The sequence below is a fragment of the Biomphalaria glabrata genome, chromosome 1, assembly GCF_947242115.1.
Source record: "Biomphalaria glabrata chromosome 1, xgBioGlab47.1, whole genome shotgun sequence".
NCBI lineage: Eukaryota > Metazoa > Mollusca > Gastropoda > Planorbidae > Biomphalaria > Biomphalaria glabrata.
In genome coordinates, this window is record NC_074711.1 from 73,166,170 (window position 1) to 73,185,902 (window position 19,733).

The window sequence follows — 19,733 nt, forward strand, 5'->3', positions numbered from 1 at the left end:
GTCGACGTTTATAATATAGAACAGCTTGTTGTCTACAGTCTAGATGTAGATCTAGATTAATAAATTATAGAATAATAGATAGATCTATTTAGATCTAGGTCTATAGGAGTCTGGAGTGACTAGCGTCTAGAGAAAAAAAGCATTATATATCTAGTTTACATAGACTAGATTTTATAAATAGTCTAGATCAAAACTGAAGATCTGGATAAAATCATTTTATAAATGAGTTCGACGTTCATAATTTTAGGTAGTCTGTCTCAGTGTCTGCTATACTTATTAATTATTTTATTATACTTATACTAAGGCTAAAAAGAGTATCATAGACTAAGACTAGTATAGAATGTCTTGAGTCTTAGACTTTTATTAGTATACTATCTACTCTAAACTCTAAGTCTCTAGTGATAGTGACTTACTGAGACTGGCTTTTAAACATTAAAAATTAAATTACTCTTTTGATATCAATCATAATCATGTTTATTAAATGTTATAAAATTATAATACTTAATATTAATCATAATATTTTTATGGATGATTATCTTGTCAGTCTTATCTTGCTGTTGAATGTTCTTTTTTTAAATATTTTAGATTAATAATTTATTTAGTAGAATTATTTAAATAGTATCTAAATCAAGTAAATCTACAGTATTTATGGATACATTGTTATGATTGTATGTACAATTATTTGAATTATATGTTTATAAAATGTTTTACATGTTTTGGATGTGCCTTCAGAGTTGAAGATAGTTTACTTACTAGTCCAAACCTCCCGCAGGACGACGGGGTATGGGAGTGGGCAGGGTTTGAACCCAAGCCCCCAAGACCATCGATAAATCCGAACGACAGTCAAGCGCACAAACCGCACGACCAGGCAGCCATTTTACTAAATGATGTTACTCTATTCAAATTTGAATAACATTCATTTGTATATTGTTATATTTAGACTCTATATACATTTTATAGATATATTATGTGTACATCATTTTTTTAGTCACTAGGCTCTAGAGTGTATGATTCGTTTCTAGTCTAGATCTAATTACAGACATTAATTCAATTCTGTCGTAATCAAGTTAATCTTATTTCAGAGGTTACTTTAAAAAGAAAATAATTATGCATTTTTATCATACAGTGTGTCAATTTTTTAAATCTAGTCATTCGTGTTAATCAATGACTTCAACTCTGCTAAGTTGTTGGTTTTCCTGGCTTATTCAGGCAACCCATTCCATTCTCTAATGGCGCGAGTGAAGAAGGAGTTTTTGTACAAATTTGTACTAGTGTTCCATATGGAATAGCTTGAATAAGAAATTAAATATATATATATATATGCCTCTCGCTCTATCTTTGTGTCTTCTGAGTATTTCATTAAGTTTTGTTTTTCTGTTTGTAAATTATGGTTCAGTGTTTTATGTATTATATATAGCAACTTTACTTTTTAATCTTCTGTCCTGAAGTGTCTCTTAAGTTTAGTGATTTTATTAAATGATGTTACTCTATTCAAATTTGAATAACATTCATTTGTATATTGTTATAAATCTCACTGCTCTATAGATATGGTATTTGTTCTAGTTTCTATGTTTTCTTTAGTTGAGGGATCCCAAGCAGAGGATGCATATTCTAATATTGGCCTAAGTTAAATTACTTAGGCTTAGATCCTTCCGTGCCGTTTGGTAAATTGGGCGCAAACTGTCTCCACAAAGATCTGTCACTGGCAATGTCTGAAGCCTCTTCCCACCTGGTGTCAACTGCTATGAGGTCCTCCATGAAAATGTTTTGCCAAGTTATATGACTATGTCCCTGTTTGTACTTTCATTGTATTGGCTCCATGTCATCGCAACTCTTGTTATGCCTAGTTAATTTTGTCTGAGAACATGTCCCACAAATCTCATGAACTCTCTGTCACAACCTCACAAAGTGCTCGACTCCAAGTTTAGCATAGGATTTTCTTGTTTGAGACCCAATCTCTATAACTAAAACTGACTCCTAAAATAAGTCTTAGCCATTTTTGTTGAGCCACAAATTAAAAAAAAAAAGTTAAATAGCATTTTAGTTTTGTTTTTGTACGATTTGTAAAAATTTCTTTTAATAAACCCTAATGTTTTGCTTGATTTTTTAATAATTTCATCAATATGGGGATTCCATCAATTAGTTTTCATTTATTATTACACCTCTAGATATTTTGAGGTTTTAGTCTGTATGACTGGTATACCAGGAATAAAAGTAGTTTTTGTTTTATTTTTTTTTGTTACTCTTAATTTATTATAACTGTCATTTTTCTAGTTGATAGTAAAATTTAAGGATAGTATCTTGTGTTGTTTTTATTGTTTTAAGCAGGCTTTGGCGGTGAACTTTGTCGAATGCCTTAAAAAAGTCTAATAAAATTGCATACTATTTGCTCACTTTTAAGTATCCCTTTAAAAATCATCAGTTAATCCTATTAGTTGAGTTTCACATGACCTATATTTCCTAAAGCCATGTTGCTAAGTTATGAGCACATCATATTATTTATGAAGCTGCTACATAAATGTGTTCTAATGTCATGCATGTGAGTGATACTCGTCTGTAGTTCCCCGGATCAGATTTTTCTCCTTTTTTAAATAGACTATATAGGGAAGTGACATTAGCTTCTTTCTAGTCCCTTGGTACCCTGCCCTGTAATAGTAAACATTACAAATACCATTTTTATTTAGAGTGAATAAATAAAACACAATATTCTTCACATCTAAAAAAAAAAGATTTTGTCACTCCCCTCAACCATACTGAAAGCGAATATATCCCTCAACAATACTGAAAGCGAATCTAGATCTAACTAATTGCATCGCTTCATTGCATCATTCATGCAGTAACCTAGTCTATAGACAATGTTAGTCATTGGTGAAAGCATTTTTATTGGCAATTTTTGACCAATTATAAACACATTTCTTAATTTTATTTTTTCTCTTCAAAATAGGAAATGGCTAAAAAATGTATGTCAGTGTTTCTATGTAGATCTATATTTCTAATGTTATGAAAGTGTGAATGCGGATGTTATAAATGAATAAAGTCTAGATCATCTAGATAGAATGTGTGAGGGAATTTTATAAGAGCTAGATCTACATCTATCTATATTCTAGATGTATATTTTATAATATATATTATAGAAGAGTAGTTACAGAGTGTATTCAGGGGTGGGGAAGTAATTGCTACTAGAACTCATGGGCCAAAAGAATGTATTGGGAAACATTATAATGCAGGCCCTTTCCAATGGAATATTTAAAAAAAAAATAGGAGGGGGGGGGGGGGGTTGGCCATAATAAACAACATAGCTATCAACTATTTTGACAAAGAGAATCAGGGATACTAGAATTCATGGCCAAGAGTATGTGTGTGGGAGTTGTTTTTTTAATGAGAAGAACAAACTTACCTTCACTGAAGCCTAAAGCTTATTACAGAGCCTTGCTATCAAACATAATAAAACACCTAGCAGGAACATCCTGGGGAGCTGAAAAGAAAACCTTAAGACAGTTATACACTGGATATGTCAGATCTGTAATGGATAACTGTCTCTCCATACAAGTAGCTGCCAACAAAACCTATCAATCATCATTAGATACAATCCAAAACCAAGCCTTGCGGTTAATTAGTGGAGGTATGAGAACTACTCCCACAGCAGCCTGTGAAATAGACTCCAATATTGAACCTCTTAAGTTAAGGCGCAACAGAGCAGCATTAGAAGCTATTGAGAGATACAGAAGGTAGGAGGACAATCATCCAAATAAATTACTAACACAGAGAAATAGGAAAAACAACCAAAAAAAGCAAAGGACTCTGATCCAACTTACTGACGAACTAGCCCTAAAACACCACCTACCCAATAACAGAGAAAAAATTACCAGGTTTTCAAACATTACACCCGGACTAAACTACAAACAACCAACCATCAAAACACATTTACTAAATAACACCTTAACAAAAGAATCAAATCCACTGGAGCTCAAAGTAGGCACGCTTGAAACAATCGAAAGCTATCAAAAAACAGCTATCCATATTTATACAGACGGATCGGCTTTCAAAGCTACCATCAATGCTGGTCTTGGTGCCTTCCTGGTCTTCCCTAAAAATAAACACTTTGAGATAAGCGCACCCTGTGGTGATTACTGCTCAAACTTCCAAGCCGAAATTGAGGCAATTACCATAGCACTCCAGACAGTGGAAAACAAATTATATGAAGGAGTGCAACCACCATCAGATATTGTTGTCTTTACAGACTCCCAATCTACTCTGCAAGCACTAAACAGCAGCACCTCAAACAGCCCAAGAGAGTTGACAACACTCAGTGTGATAATCCACCAGATGATATCAAATTTAAATATCAATATTACACTACAGTGGATCCCTGGACACATTGGCATCATGGGAAATGAAAAGGCAGATAAGCTATCAAAGGCAGGTTCAACTATGGAACAACCAGATAGACCTGTTAACTACCTCACCCTAAGGTCAATGTTAGTCAACAATCACAAAGAGGAGTGGCTCAACCAATGGGCATCAGGAAACACAGGCAGAGCCATGTACAGAGAAATGACTACGCCTAACAAACTGGACAGTATTAACTTCCTCCCCCGCAAAGAACAATCTACAATCTTCCAACTAAGAACAGGACACACACCACTATTAAATTACCACCTGAACAAAATAAACTCCACACAACTACCCCTTTGCAGACATTGCGCCCACCCCTTTGAAACCATAAACCATATCCTCTTTGAATGCCCCTCCCTAATCCACCTTAGGCAGACCCTACTTCCACTACAGCCCAACATAACCAACACCCTGTACGGCAGTGCTGAACAACTGAAGAAAACAGCACACTTTTTTCCTTGGCACAGTCTGCAAAAGAGCTCACAGCTCAGCAGCAATAAAGCTAGCTAGAAGAAGAAGAAGAAGAATGAGAAGAACAAACTTACCTTCACTGAAGCCTAAAGCTTATTACAGAGCCTTGCTATCAATTTAGTATATTCTCTAGACAACCCAAAACAAGTGTCATTAAACCCCAAGTATTGTTTTGAATGCAACATAACCTTGACATACTTAATAATTGCTGTTTGTGTTTATGTAAAGGAAGGGTTGAACAATCTTGAAATTAAATATTCACTGAAGTTTTAATCTTATTGAAAATTATTAAATTTTAAACTTTTTTTTTTTTAATAGGTACAGCAATTTTGGCTGTTCTTCTGGCAGGATATTTTGCTCAGATATATCTACCTCCACCAAAACCTAAAATAGTCGGAATAGATCTAGGTCTGTATGTTTATTTATTTCTTAAGTTAATAACATTATAACACACAGGTTATTAAAGGTCATATTTATATAATGTCTTACTATATTTTTTAGTTAATTAAATTTAAAAAATTAATATATTCTTTGTTCTATCATGTATTGAAATATATCTTTTAAATATGAATAATGTAAGGTAACAATTCATAATCATACAATTTATTCAATTCATACTCTCTTTAGATGCACTATCTGTGGCATGCTAGATGCTAGATAGTGCACATAACTATGTTTGTGAAAGCTTTGGTAGCTTTTTTTTTTAAATTGAATTCATTTTTTAATCAAAATTTGTGCTATTGTTAATTTTGTAAATTAAGAAAAGCTGACAGACCTGTGATATGGTTATTTGATTGCATTAAAAAACATAGAAAATACAAATAATATTGAAATAGTATTATTCTATTACATTTACATTGATAAGAATATAATGTTTGCTATATATGATAAAGATAACCAAATGGATTTGAATTTATTAAAATAAATAATGAAAAAAATAAAAAGTATTCAGCTCTATTTGATTTTGATACTCCTCCATTCAAATTTTTGAATCTGAAAAAATCCAATTTGATTTAAATAAAACCATTAAGTTGTTATTATAGAAGAAAAGTTTCTTGAGTACCCTAATTTTAACTCACATCCAGAGTACAATTCATTGTTTTCTATTAAGACAGCTCATTGCACATTATATCATTGCTGTCCCTCCCAAAGATTTATGGAGTGTTGCTCAGCACATGGCCAAAAAATTCAGTGTTTTTTTTTTGTTGTTGTTGTTTTTTTCAAATCTTTTTTATTTAATTGGTTCAATATTTAACTAGTTAGGTTTTATTATTATTATTATTTATTATAATCTTCTTGTAATATCAGTGAAATCTTTCAACAGTGATTGTTTATTTCTTTAGGTACAACCTACTCATGTATAGGAATGTATCATGCAGTGTCTGGCAATGTGACTGTCTTAGTCACTCAAGATGGACATAAGTGTATACCTAGTGTAGTAGCAATAGTGTAAGCTCATTTAATATATATTATGTGATGATAACCTTTTTTCCCCCTAACATTGCAATTTGATGAGGCTTGGATGTCCAGTAACTATTATTTGCTTGTCTTGAATATTGAGACTTCATGATAGTATCTTTTTAGTAAACTTGATTTTAGGAAGGAATATTTGACTTTACTGTTCCTCATTTACTTTCATATTAAGATCTACATTTGCTTCATTGTTCTATTAGAACATATTATACTAATCTTTTTAAAGAAAAAGTAATTTTTTTAGGCATTGATTCATATCATATATAATGTCTTATTTAGTTGACCACACATTCTCTTGCTAGTAATTGATATTCTAATGTTAGTTTATTAAAAGCAAATGCAGTTCTATGTAATATTATAAGAAAAATAAATAGAAAATCAAATTTTTATTCTTCAGAGATAATGAAATTTTAGTTGGCTACAGAGCTGTTGCGCAGGCAGAACATAATCCATCCAATACTTTATATGATGCTAAGCGATTTATCGGAAAAACCTTTACAAAAGAACAACTTGCAGAAGCACAGAAACAATATCCATTCAAAGTTGGTGTTTTTATTATTTGTTCTTACATGACTCTTTACATTGAAAATAGTTGATCATATTTATCAAATTTTTTAAAAATTACAATTTATCTATGTGCCAATGTTTATTATAAAATGAACTGTTGTACCTAAAACTTATATTCTTACTTGTATTTGAAGTAAAGCAATTATTGATAGCAGTGATGGCAATTATTGATAGCAGTGGTGATGATTTCCAATAATAAACAAATTTTTTTTCACAGTTGAAAGCAGACCCATCTGGTATGGTTAGTTTTGCTGTTGTTGTGAATGGTTCAGAAAGGCTAATAACACCAGAAGATGTTGGTGCCTACATTATTAAAGAGCTTAAAATGGCAGCAGAAAAAAACCTTTCTGCTCCAGTTAAGATGGTGGTCATGTCTGCTCCTGCAGAGTTTGATGATTTGCAACGAAACTTTACAACTAAAGCTGGGGCTCTAGCAGGTTGGAATGATATGGTTTTCTGTATTTAAAAACTGATGCAAATTAATTTTTTTTCTTTTGCAAAATGTTATGAAAAACTAAAACTCCTAATTACTAACCCTTTTTTGTTTACTTTCACCCTGAGTGGTGTTAGAGAATAATAAAAGTTTCTACTTCTTTGTGAACTAATGTAATGAGCTTTTTTTCCCCCTTATTGTTCTTCAGAATGCTAGTAATAATTATTCTCATGTAAATAAACAAAATTTTGTCATAATGTAATTATTTTATTGCAATAAAAAAAAAATATATTTATAACTTTTCATACATTGAAAAAACTAGAAATGCTATTTAATAATGTACTTCTCCTATTGGGCAAAAAAAAAAATTACTATTCAGAAATCTCAATATCGATAATAGATTGTTCAGTTTGTTTTTGAGTAAGAAAAAAAACACCACCATAAAATTCTTGAAATTTTATTACTTATTCTCCTGTTTACTCTCAGGTGTTAATGTCTTACGTGTGATAAATGAACCAACAGCAGCTGCCTTAGCCTATGGGTTACATAAAAAATCTAACCTTCACAACGTCCTTGTTGTAGACTTGGGAGGTGGTACTCTTGATGTGTCATTACTTAATGTTCAAGGAGGAATGTTTCTCACACAGGGCATGGCAGGTTTGTTTTTTGTTTTGTTTTTACATGTTTCGGATGTTCCTTCAGAGTTGAAGATAGCTTACTTCCTAGTCCAAACCTCCCGCAGGACGACGGGGGATGGGAGCGGGCAGGGTTTGAACCCTCACAGTCGATAAATCCTAACGACAGTCCAGCGCGCAAACTGCACGACCAGGCAGCCATCCAAATGTAAAAAAAAAACAGCTGGGGCTTGTGACCTTTGACCACTGGGGTGGTAATTTGCATACGAGCGAAATGACTCTGGATCAGAAGAATGTTTTTTTTGACATTCTGATGGTCTAGAGGTTAGTTTCGCTTGGTGCGTTATCGCTAGGCGGTGGTGTCGAATCCAGAGTCACAGGTTCAAGCCTCGGTCGGCGCATGCCCTTATTTTCGTAGCATTTTAATTCACTACTTTCTCTCTTAAAAACTTGGTCCCTGGTGTTGTTATTCATTTATGTTTAATATAGGTATGTATCATTTGTTTCAGCACCTAGCTTCAACTCTATGTTTTTGATTTTCTTTTAGCATTGATATAATTATTGAAGCCTTATTATTTCTTGATTTTCTAGAAACTAGATTTTGTTGAATTTATAATAGATTTTTCAATTGGTGACATTTTTATCATTTTTCTATTAGGCAACAATCGCTTAGGTGGTCAAGACTTCAATCAGAGATTAATGGATTATCTACGGTCTCTTATCCAGTCCAGGTTCAATCAAATATTGGATGATAAAGAAGACATCCAGTCTTTACGGTTGCATGTTGAAGAAATCAAACTGAATCTCACATATCACCCTCAGGTTGTCCTCTCTCTACCTCTTCATTCTCTAGGAGGTCAACTGTTTACAGAAGTGGTGACTAGAGAACTCTTTGAAAAATTAAATTTTGATTTGTTCCTCAAAGTTCTGGAGCCTATAGACAAAGTATTAGAAGCAACAGAGACGAGGAAAGATGAGGTGGATGAAATAGTTTTAGTCGGAGGCTCCACCAGAATTCCAAAAGTGATTTCCTTAATCAGCGAGCATATGAATAAAATTCCCAACACATCCATTGACCCAGAGCTTGCAGTAGTGACTGGTGTTAGCATTCAGGCTGGTATACTAGGAGGAATGTGGCCATTGACTGTAAGTGCAGTTGAGCTGCCAACCAGAGTCAACAAAATTCATGTTCATTAAAGGAAAACAAACTGCTGTTGAAAATGTTTTCACTGCTCTCTCTCTCTCTCTCTCTCTCTCTCTCATTTAGTTGTCTGATCTAAATGTTGAGATGGGTTGTTTTTTTTTTTTTTTTGCCTATGATATTTATGTTGAATTATGATGTTATAATGAGCATATGAAGACCATGTTGTAATAACCAGGGTTGTCTCTTTTTTTAAACAATCAAATTATTGTATACTTTGATAATACACAAGTAGTCATTAATATTTCTGATAATATTCAAATAATCTAACTTTTTGGTCTAGATAGATCTTTTATGAACTACTTACATCAAATAAAGGGACTGACTTTTTTTTTTTGTAGAATATTTAGAAACAGAGAATCAAACAATGAAATGTTCATCTAATTATAGCTGAAAAATATTTCCTTAAATGTTCATCTAATTATAGCTGAAAAATATTTCCTTAAATGTTCATCTAATTATAGCTGAAAAATATTTCCTTAAATGTTCATCTAATTATAGCTGAAAAATATTTCCTTAAATGTTCATCTAATTATAGCTGAAAAATATTTCCTTAAATGTTCATCTAATTATAGCTGAAAAATATTTCCTTAAATGTTCATCTAATTATAGCTGAAAAATATTTCCTTAAATGTTCATCTAATTATAGCTGAAAAATATTTCCTTACTACCTTTTGAACAAAAGTGTTCCAAAAAAAAAAAATTATTTTGTTGGTATTTATTTTTGTTTTCCTTGTAATGAAGATCACATCAAAACATTTGTTATAAAGTCTAAACTTGTTTGGCTTTAATTTAAGTTGGAGGCAAGTCAGTTATTGGAGCCTATGTGTATATTGGGTACTAGAGAGAGTTATGTTTGAAAGATATTTAAATTAAGTCTAGTAGATTTCTGTGTGTGTGTGTGAGACTGATTATGTCTGTGGCATTTTACGATCTTTTCCCTTTGCAACTTCTAGGTCTGTACTTTCTTTTACATGTCAGGAGACAAGGAAACTTGTACCGGGTAATTAGCTCTCCAGTAACATTGATGATGTCACAGCAGTTGATGTTTTAGAAAAATATTTGTTTATCTCAAATGTGAATGGAATGGTTTCAATCAATATTAAATTTTGTTAAGAGGGTATTCTTGAGAAAAGAGGGTTAGACAATATGAAGCATCTAAATTGCCAATAAAAATGTAACATTAAACTTAATACTATAACTATCCCTAAATTTTAGTTCTGCAACTACCCAATACAAATACTAAGCATAAGCATCACCAATAAAACAATACCAGGATATTCTTGACAAATGAAAAGTTTCTGGTAATTCTCCATAATTCCTGTATTTGTTTTAATACTTTTGTTTTCTCCAAATATTTGTTACATTCTAGTACTTTTAATTCTAAAGATAAAATTATTGTTGATGTAACAAGTGTAAATATATGAAACAGGTGCTGGTCATTTTGTTTATTTATATTCATTAGTTTATGTGTTATATTCTCACCTATTTTGTTCATTGGGCTGTGATGGATACATGGTGTAAGGAAACTATTTTGGATAAATGAGTTGCAGAAACACATTACTTAATCCTCCTGTTATGTCAGTTCTTTATTTTTTTCCCAGCTGAATCTTGAGAGAGGCTGGAGCATTTAGTTTAATTTTGAACTTTCTTTGTAGATGAACTGACTAAATCAACTTTGATGTTAAGGCTGATTAAAAACAAACTTTGATGTTTAGGCTGACTAAATGAGCTTGGATATTTATGCTGACTAAATCAACTTTGATGTTTAGGCTGACTAAATGAGCTTGGATATTTATGCTGACTAAATCAACTTTGATGTTTAGGCTGACTAAATGAGCTTGGATATTTATGCTGACTAAATCAACTTTGATGTTTAGGCTGACTAAATGAGCTTGGATATTTATGCTGACTAAATCAACTTTGATGTTTAGGCTAAGGAATGGTGGCAGGTTGAGCAATACTCTTGCTTAAAGTGTATCAATGTTGCAATTTGTTTTAGACATTATCAGAAGTGTTTATTTTAGTATCCACAAGTTAAAATCACTGCATAGATTAAAGGTTAAATGTGTTTGACTATTATTATGATAAAGAAAATATGTGAATGGAGGCCACAGAGATTGACTGGTAAATCAACATGAAAAAAAAAACTATTTATCATAGATTTTTAAGTACCAAATAAATCTAGTGGTGGCAGATGTGATGCTCAACACTCTGGCTGTGATATACTTTTTTAATTTTTGAGTGCTCTTGTTTGATTGTTATTTATGTATACACATAACCAGCAATTCAGCTAATACAATCCATTACCATTGATTTGTGTCTGCCAGTGATTGGTATTGAACGGTGTTACCCTAAGATTGATATTGAACTGTGTGTCTGCCAGTGTGTCTGTTATGATGACTCCTTAGATTGATATTGAACTGTGTGTCTGCCAGTGTGTCTGTTATGATGAATCCTTAGATTGATATTGAACTGTGTGTCTGCCAGTATGTCTGTTATGATGACTCCTTAGATTGATATTGAACTGTGTGTCTGCCAGTGTGTCTGTTATGATGACTCCTTAGATTGATATTGAACTGTGTGTCTGCCAGTGTGTCTGTTATGATGACTCCTTAGATTGATATTGAACTGTGTGTTTGTCAGTGTGTGTATTATGATGACTCCCTTGATTGACATTGAAGTTGGGTAACTGATCTCTAGTTTTAAGAAACATTTTTTAGACAAAAGTTTAATGTAGTTTTTTTTAGTTTTGATAAAACAGTAAACTAGAGAATCTTAAAAATTCTGTTACTTACTTTTAATTAAAACTATAAGGACTTCAACACTGGTTCTATGCAGATTAGGCAGATTCATTTTTTTTTAACTTAAGACTTTTTTTTCCTCCGAAAAGAAAATGTTTTATTTATAGTAACATTGTTTTCATTTTCACCTAATTACTTGAATTCAAATTAGTTTTCAATACTTTAAATATGATTCTAATCTTCATGAATATATTTTCTTAACACAATGTCATGGTGGAGGCTACCATCATAATCTTGATTGAACTAAACTGACACAAATTCTGTGAACTGTTGAATCCTATTCACTTTATTTGTGTGTCTATCTCAATGTCACTGTTTAACTAGCTCAAAGCCATAAAGTCTTTTTCTGGGTTATCAGCCACCATCAGTGGGCTTTTTGTTTTTCTTGAGAGGGGGGGGGGGGGGGGTCCCATTAATTTTGATTGGGGTTTCATTGCAATTCATATTTGTAACATGGTCTCTGTGTTTTACATTTTAAACAAAATTGTCTTTTTTTTTATTTCTCTTGACAAAAATGTTTGAAATATTTTCATACTTGTAATTATGACAATTGATACAAAACTAATAAGCACACACATATTAGAAAAATGAATCTCCAAGTGATAAAACCTTTACTTCAATTTGTAATTTATTACCTTGACATTCTATAATGGGAGTTTCAGTTTTCATAATACAGTTGAACTAAGTCCCAATGTTTGTTGTGGAAGTTTTCATTGTAGTGATCCATCACTTATAGTGTCTTATAACAAACACACACACACAAACTTGACAAAAAAAAGATTTGAGACAATTAGTTATAAAATTGTCTATCTGCCTATATAACTGTCATCCATGACTTCTTTTTATAAATTATTGTATGTAATGGTATGTTCAACAAAAGTATAAAAACAACCACATTTATAATAAACTGTTTTAATTGGGCATGTAGTGCACTTATAAACTTTTGAGTTTCAAATCAATAAGCTAAAATGTTTTCTGATCATAACAGCGAACTGTATGTTGTATGCTGCAATGTTAGAGTCTACTATTTTAACATTTGATCACAGGATATTTCATAGTACTTTTGAGCAGGACAAACTGTTACAATGTATTGTACAAACTGACCACTGAGGTGCATATATGAGAGCTGTATGTATGTGTGTTTGATGATTGTGGTTTATCGGGCACGACATGGCCTAAAGTGTGCTGATGTGGTTGATACCATTACATGTCATAGTTAATACATGAAAACTTGTCACTTCATTCCACTTCAGAAAATGTCTGAATTCAGTCCTGGTAGTGAGATGATTTCATTTTAAATAGTATAATGTTTTGAAGGAAAAGAAATCTGTTGAGCTTTTTGATTCCATTAAAACTAGTCATTAAGATTTCTTGAGTTGTTGTTTAACTGTGTAAATTGTAATAATATTTCTTGTGTATTAATTATAACTTACTTAAATAGAATGTTATATCAACATTCTTTCATTTATGACCTTTTCATTTGTAATGGGATGGCTTTCAAAGCAGGATAATATTTAAAATATTTAATCCAGCATTTTATAGTCGGTATGGATGTCTGGACTTTCATGAATTCGACTGGGTGTCTGGAGTTTCATGACTTTATAGACTGGATGTCCAGACTTTCATTACTTAGACAATTTTGTTAATTGGAATTTATAGTCATAAAGAAAACTGTTTCGTATGTTGTTACTGTCCAGGATTTGTTTTATATTTACCCTTTGTAAACATGAAATGACCTCTTTAAATCATTTCTGAAAACCGACATCCCGCAATTCATATTTTCAGCCTAACTGAGTCATTTTGTATTAATGCTGGACTTGAGTAAACTATAGACCTCTCTGACTTAACGCCTGCGACAACTCCTGTATCTCTCTAATACACGAGCCAGGGGAAGATGGATGCGCAAACCCTACAATTATGGTCTGCTTCCCCTGGAGAGCAACGAAAATAGAGTTGTCCGCCCTTCCTACCAGCGTAGAACTTTGAACCAGTTTAAAACATTGGTAGGCGGTGGTGAAAAGTGTGATGCGAGTCACTCCTTGGTAACTGGAGGTCAGGCAGCAGACGATAGTCATCACGTCTTGCTCTTTTACAGGCAGTCCAGAAGTCTTGGCTAGAATTTCACCTTGAACAGTGGCCACAAATGCTTGACTAACTTTACCTGTTCAAATAATAATATTGAAGATCTTAGGAAAAAAATAATTTCACATACAGTCACTGCCTTATCTTCGGCTTATTAATTCCATATTAAAGAATTTCATAAACTGCTGCTTTTGGTATCCCATTTATGGTATCACTCTAGCGTCGTAACGTTCCATCTCTCCCTAGAATTTTACTTGTATTTACATCCAACCGCAACGCACAACGCACAAAATATTAGAGCTATACCTACATTTTGTTTTTATACATTTCTACACGCAAAAACACGTATTCAGTCAATGTCGGCTTCATTTGACAAATATTTAAAAAATGCCTACAAAACGATGAATACTCGACAATACAAACTGATGTCGGTCTAGGCCGCTCAACTCAAGAAAACATTAAGAAATAGGAACAGACACAAAATAGAGCAGTGAGATTCATAACAGATGAATTTTGACATTTGACTAGAGTAACACATTTAGTAAACTCACTAACTTTAGAAAGCCTTCAGGATAGAAGACTTAAAAGTAAAGTAGCAATTACACATAAAACACTTAACCATAATCTTGAAATACAAAAACAAAACCTAATAAAATACTCAGAAAGACTCAAAGATAAAGGCACATTCATTGTTCCATATGCAATGACAAATTTGTACAAATACTCCTTCTTCCCTAGAGTATGAAATGGGTTGCCTGTGGCAGTCAAGATAGGCGGGCCCAGACTTTTGCAAAATCCCTTTGCAACTTAGATATGGAGATCTGGTAAGGGTCTGGCCCTTGTAGGGGTGGGGGATGAGCACTGAATTGTAATTCAAATGCATCATTCAGGTAAAAATAAAAACAGCGCGCTCAGCTTCTGTCCCCTTTCCCCTAAAACAAGTTCATAAATAATATGCATATAAGGAGCTGTCACATTTAACGTCTATTCAAACAAGTCCATAAATACTAGACCAAGATGGAGCTCTAACCTCTCTGCAGGAGCATCTCCAGCAAGCACTCTAAAGACGACCTCAGCATGTCGTCTGCCATAACGTCATCATCACCAGCATCCTGATGCTTTGAGCAGAGCTCTTCTCTCTCATGAACGATAGTTAAACTAGGATTACACCGAAGGATTGCTGGTAGTGTTTGCGTCAACAAGTTCAGCTTCCTAAAAGACTCTTCTGGAAAATTGGTTGAAGCTTCATTTTCTGGAAGTACTTGTGTCATTGTGATCGTCGATGTGCCTTTTTGGCAATTCAAACCCTTTTCTGCTGTAGTAAATGACGTCTGGCTACTTTCGGGGTGCGAAGTACTATCGAAAAAAGCACTGAGTTCGTTTTCGTTTGGTGCACTTTTAGTGTCGATTATGACTTCAGATTGGCCTTGACCTTGCCGCGCATATTTATCTAACCTAACACGGTTATTAGGGCTGGCATTGTAATACTTAATAGATTCATCCGCGCTTTGACTTCCCTTAGTAATAAAATAATCAGCATTGATCTTATTGTGGAATTCTAATGTACAATTTGGAGTTTCTTCAGTTTGGAAGGGAAGTTGGCTTTCCGTTGAAAAGCTATTCTCGTCAGTTTGAGCATTTGTGTCAGTCCTGGGTGTTTCGACATTGGAATATATTTTTCTTCGCTTAGAGTGTTTTTTAATCTGCACTTGATTTGTTTTTCGTAAATCACTTTCACTGATAAAGCGATCTTTACTGTCGGGCATAGATTTGGATACACAATCACCTTTAATGAAATGTTCAGATCTTTCGTAAGTTGTTATATTAATGTTTTCTTTGGATGAGGCAGAGTTAAGATGTTGAAGATTGTCGTCATCTTCATGGATACTTGAATTGAAGACGTTGACTAATCCGTAAATATATTTACTAAGTTTTGACCAAACGGTACCCAAAATATCATAGCTTTCTTTTGGTTCGACATCTATACTGGTTCTTGAAACATCTACTACTTCCAGTTCATGTAAAGTCTTTTTATGTATCTCATTTTGGTCATACTTTTGTTGCCTTAATCTACTTTTTATTTTCATACTCTGCCTATCGTTAGATTTTCGAGGAACAGGCTTATATTTGGAACGAATGTATCGTTCATTTTTTAATTGAGAACCACAATGTCCTTGACTTTGGCTAAGCAAACTGGTAGGCATAAAGCCATTAGAATAATCATCATTGTTGTACAACATTTCTGGCAAAAGAAGAACTTGAATGGACTGGTTTTCTAAAGTTGCTTCAAGCAAGATATTGCTCGGATAATTTTCTGTTACTTTTGCCATTTTATCCAATGCACTGTTAGCTTCTTCGTGCTCGGGTTGAACACTTAAAGTTGAATCAGGCATACAGTCTGGCAAGGGCGTATTATGTAAGGTTACTGTCAAATTTAGACTGCCATTTTCAACAGTCTCTTTAGGGTAATCAATACAGTTTTGCAAGGGAAAATCTAATGGAACTGTCTCGGCATATTCTATGTTTTGAGTCGTTTCTGTCAGCTGTGAATGTGTATTGTCGTGAGTTAAATAATTGCCAATGTCATCGTTTTGTTGAAAATGTTTTTCACAATCCAGACTTACAGCAAAGTGGTCATTATTTTTAATGATCCCTTCATTGCTAAGTGAAAAGACTTTTTCAATGCGGTCATCTGTAAAGACGTTAGATGAACTTGTTTCGTCAAACTGTAGATCATCAATGACCACTCTTACACACGTCATCTCTTCGTTTTCTTCTCCCGGTTCTACGTTAGTTTTGCATTTATTAAATATACCAGAATAGTCGTCATCCTGCAACCCAGATAAATCAAAATGTGTAAAGGTACATTTCTGGCGATGTGAATCAATACATTGAATTGCTCGATCTGATTCTATATTAGATTGGCACTTTGCAATAGAGTGACCAACCTTATCTGCGCCATTACTTGATATTGATTTTGACTTTTTTAAATTTAATGACTCAATATTAACATCGACGAAACGTTTCCACGAAGTCAAAGGATTTCTAGTCAAGAATTTCAGTCTCCTGATACTTTCAATATTTGCTGCATTTCGTACTTCAGAAATGTCTAGGCTAGTGCTTGTGTTGCTCATAATGTCTTCGCTTTTATGGGTGTTGATATATTTAAAGTTTTCAGACTCGCGTTGAACTAAATTACAGACATCATCGGTAACTGTCTTTGAAAGAAACGTTTCGTCTTTAAAGTCAACAATCCCATTTTTATCTAACAATTTTTCGCATTTAAGTCTTTGTTGACTTTCGTTACTTTCTGATTCTATTACTTTACGTTCAGATACAATTGTTACAGTCGCTTTGTCTCTGTCTCTCTGAAACTCTAAGTTATGAAATTGTACTAACGGGCTTAGACAATCGGACACCTTAGAATCCACATCATTTGAATAAGTGGAATGCTCCTCGCAGCTAGCTTCAAGAAACGATTGACATCTAGAGAAACTGTTTGGAGAAAACATTTTTGTATAAATGAAATTCGTCGCCTTTGTGTCACTCAGATCATCTACCATCTCAATGCAGTCAGTTTTTACTGTTAATGGGTTTTCATTTTCAAACCCATTGCTTTTAAATATGTGCTTGTTGTCACTGAAAGGAATTATGACTTCGGTATCAGGAAGACCTGTCGGAGGAGAGCTTACAATGTGATTGGAAACATTGGTGCTTTCTTCCAGAATATCTTCGGGAAGATCATTCATTTTCGGTATTTCCTGGAAGTTTTCAGCTGCTTCTTGTTCAATGCAAGTATGAGACTCGAAATCAGTCACAACATTTTGATCACTGTAATGGACCGTGCTATTTTTAGGTAATTCTTTGCAATCGGTTGTGAGATTCACCTCGTTCTCATCCCAATCACTTTCGTAATCTGTGTTAGTTTCTGCACCTCCGGAATACCGGAATGAAAGCATAGTAACGTCGCGTGTCGCAAAGCCACTGTCGTCAATTTCGGAATCGTTAAGATGGACGAAATGTATGTCATCGCGAAGCATTGTTTTCTTGAAGGAATGGTCGCTGCTTACGTCCGTTCTTTTTGTAAGATCTGAAGTCTCGTCGTCTGACTCGTAACGTTTTGGGTAGTCACGTGGATTAGGTGGTGACCATTGCGGAACAGACATGGAATTTTTCTGATTACTGACATCTAGACACGTGATATTACCGTGCTTCTGACGAAGCTCGTTGAATTGGTCGACTGTCTTGTGATTTCTGCTAAGCGTTTTTCGACTTGACGTTATTTCCCCTTGAACATATTCTCCGCAGTCGTCAAGTTCATGGACGTTTCTAGCTTTACCGAACAAGCCAACGTTTGTAAAGCGCATCTCCGTGAATTTATTACTCTTTATTCCATCAGTCCGTCCGTCTACTTCTTTACGATGTGAACTGACTGGTTCATACCTCGAATGTTCAGCATTGTTAGTTAAAGTACACTCTCCTTCACAGCTAGAACAGTCAGTATTTGAAGTTAACTTACAGTCATCTAAAATATTGTCAAAATGATATACTGATGCGCAATGGTGATTTTGTGACGATTTGTTCGCTTTGGACATAAGATCGAGGTTAAGGTCAACCAGACGTTTCCAAGGAACCATGGGATTTTTGGAGAGATACTTGGATCTAAATGTTGTAGGTTTATTCACATTTTGTTCGATTAGTTCACTATCCATCATTACACTGAAACCTGTATTTATATAGTGATCTTTATATATATATATATATAGGCCTATTCCGAGCTCTCTGTATATTAGGCTACACATTAAAATGAACTAATCATCAGTACATTTACAAATACCTACAACTAAATACTATCTGTACTTTTTATCTTTGATTGTACGCTTTTAATTTATCGCAAAGAGCAGATATAGAATCTCTTAATTTTCTTACTGCAAAAAGCATAATAACGCGGGATGATTAACTTGAAATTGTCCACTTCCTTTTACTCAAAAGCACATTTTACAATGACGTCATATTTATTTCAATAAATAAAGAAGTTTATTTTTTTTTCCTAGATTAGGACTTTCATCATCATTGGCCTCCTTCAGTCGTAGAACGACTATGGTTCATCTCAGAGCACACTTCCTCATGTGGCTGTGGAGCCCTATTTTGGAGAGACACCCCTCCACAGATAGCGCAGGTTAAGGTGGCTTTTGCTTCGGTGGTAGAGGAGCTGGCCGTTTTTCGGATTGTACGTTTTTCTTCCTGAGCTGAGACCCATGTACTTTCACTGTCCATAGCTTTCTTGGTCACTGTCTCTCTCCATCTGTTGCGGTCTAGAGCTATGCCTTCCCAATTGTCAGTATTGATGTTCACTGATTTGAGGTCACGTTTTATTACATCTATGTAACGGAGGTGGGGGCGACCAGTTTTTCTTGTGCCAATCGCGAGTTGACCATAGAGGATGACTTTCATATAACTAGCATAACCCACCAGCTACGACCTTCAATTAGTTTCCAGTCTATATATTGTTTATTATATATGCCATGGATCCCCTCCTTTTTTTTTTCCTTACTTATAACAATAATAATATAAAAGTAATTTAAACGCTCCAAGATACATTCTTTTGGCCAGCGACTTCTTGTATCTAGTACGCTGCATTGCACTGGCCCGTAAATTCAAGTATCACTTCT

The 19,733-nt window shown here is 33.9% G+C and overlaps 2 protein-coding genes across 2 annotated transcripts; one reads left to right on the forward strand and one right to left on the reverse strand.

Annotated features, from left to right (window-relative positions):
• The first annotated feature begins 27 nt into the window (after positions 1 to 27).
• LOC106072499 (heat shock 70 kDa protein 13-like) lies at positions 28 to 13,346 on the forward strand. The gene is made up of 7 exons (XM_013232889.2): positions 28 to 247; positions 5,185 to 5,274; positions 6,210 to 6,315; positions 6,737 to 6,881; positions 7,124 to 7,343; positions 7,826 to 7,996; positions 8,633 to 13,346. The coding sequence occupies exons 1-7, from the start codon at positions 223 to 225 to the stop codon at positions 9,169 to 9,171; spliced, it is 1,296 nt and encodes a 431-aa protein (XP_013088343.2). The 5' UTR covers positions 28 to 222; the 3' UTR covers positions 9,172 to 13,346.
• Positions 13,347 to 13,501: 155 nt separating this feature from the next.
• Positions 13,502 to 19,689, reverse strand: LOC106072514 (uncharacterized). Its single transcript, XM_013232900.2, has 2 exons — positions 15,092 to 19,689; positions 13,502 to 14,140 (listed from the first exon to the last, which is right to left on the reverse strand). Exons 1-2 carry the CDS (start codon positions 18,861 to 18,863, stop codon positions 13,806 to 13,808), a joined length of 4,107 nt encoding a protein of 1,368 aa, XP_013088354.2. The 5' UTR covers positions 18,864 to 19,689; the 3' UTR covers positions 13,502 to 13,805.
• Positions 19,690 to 19,733: the final 44 nt, after the last annotated feature.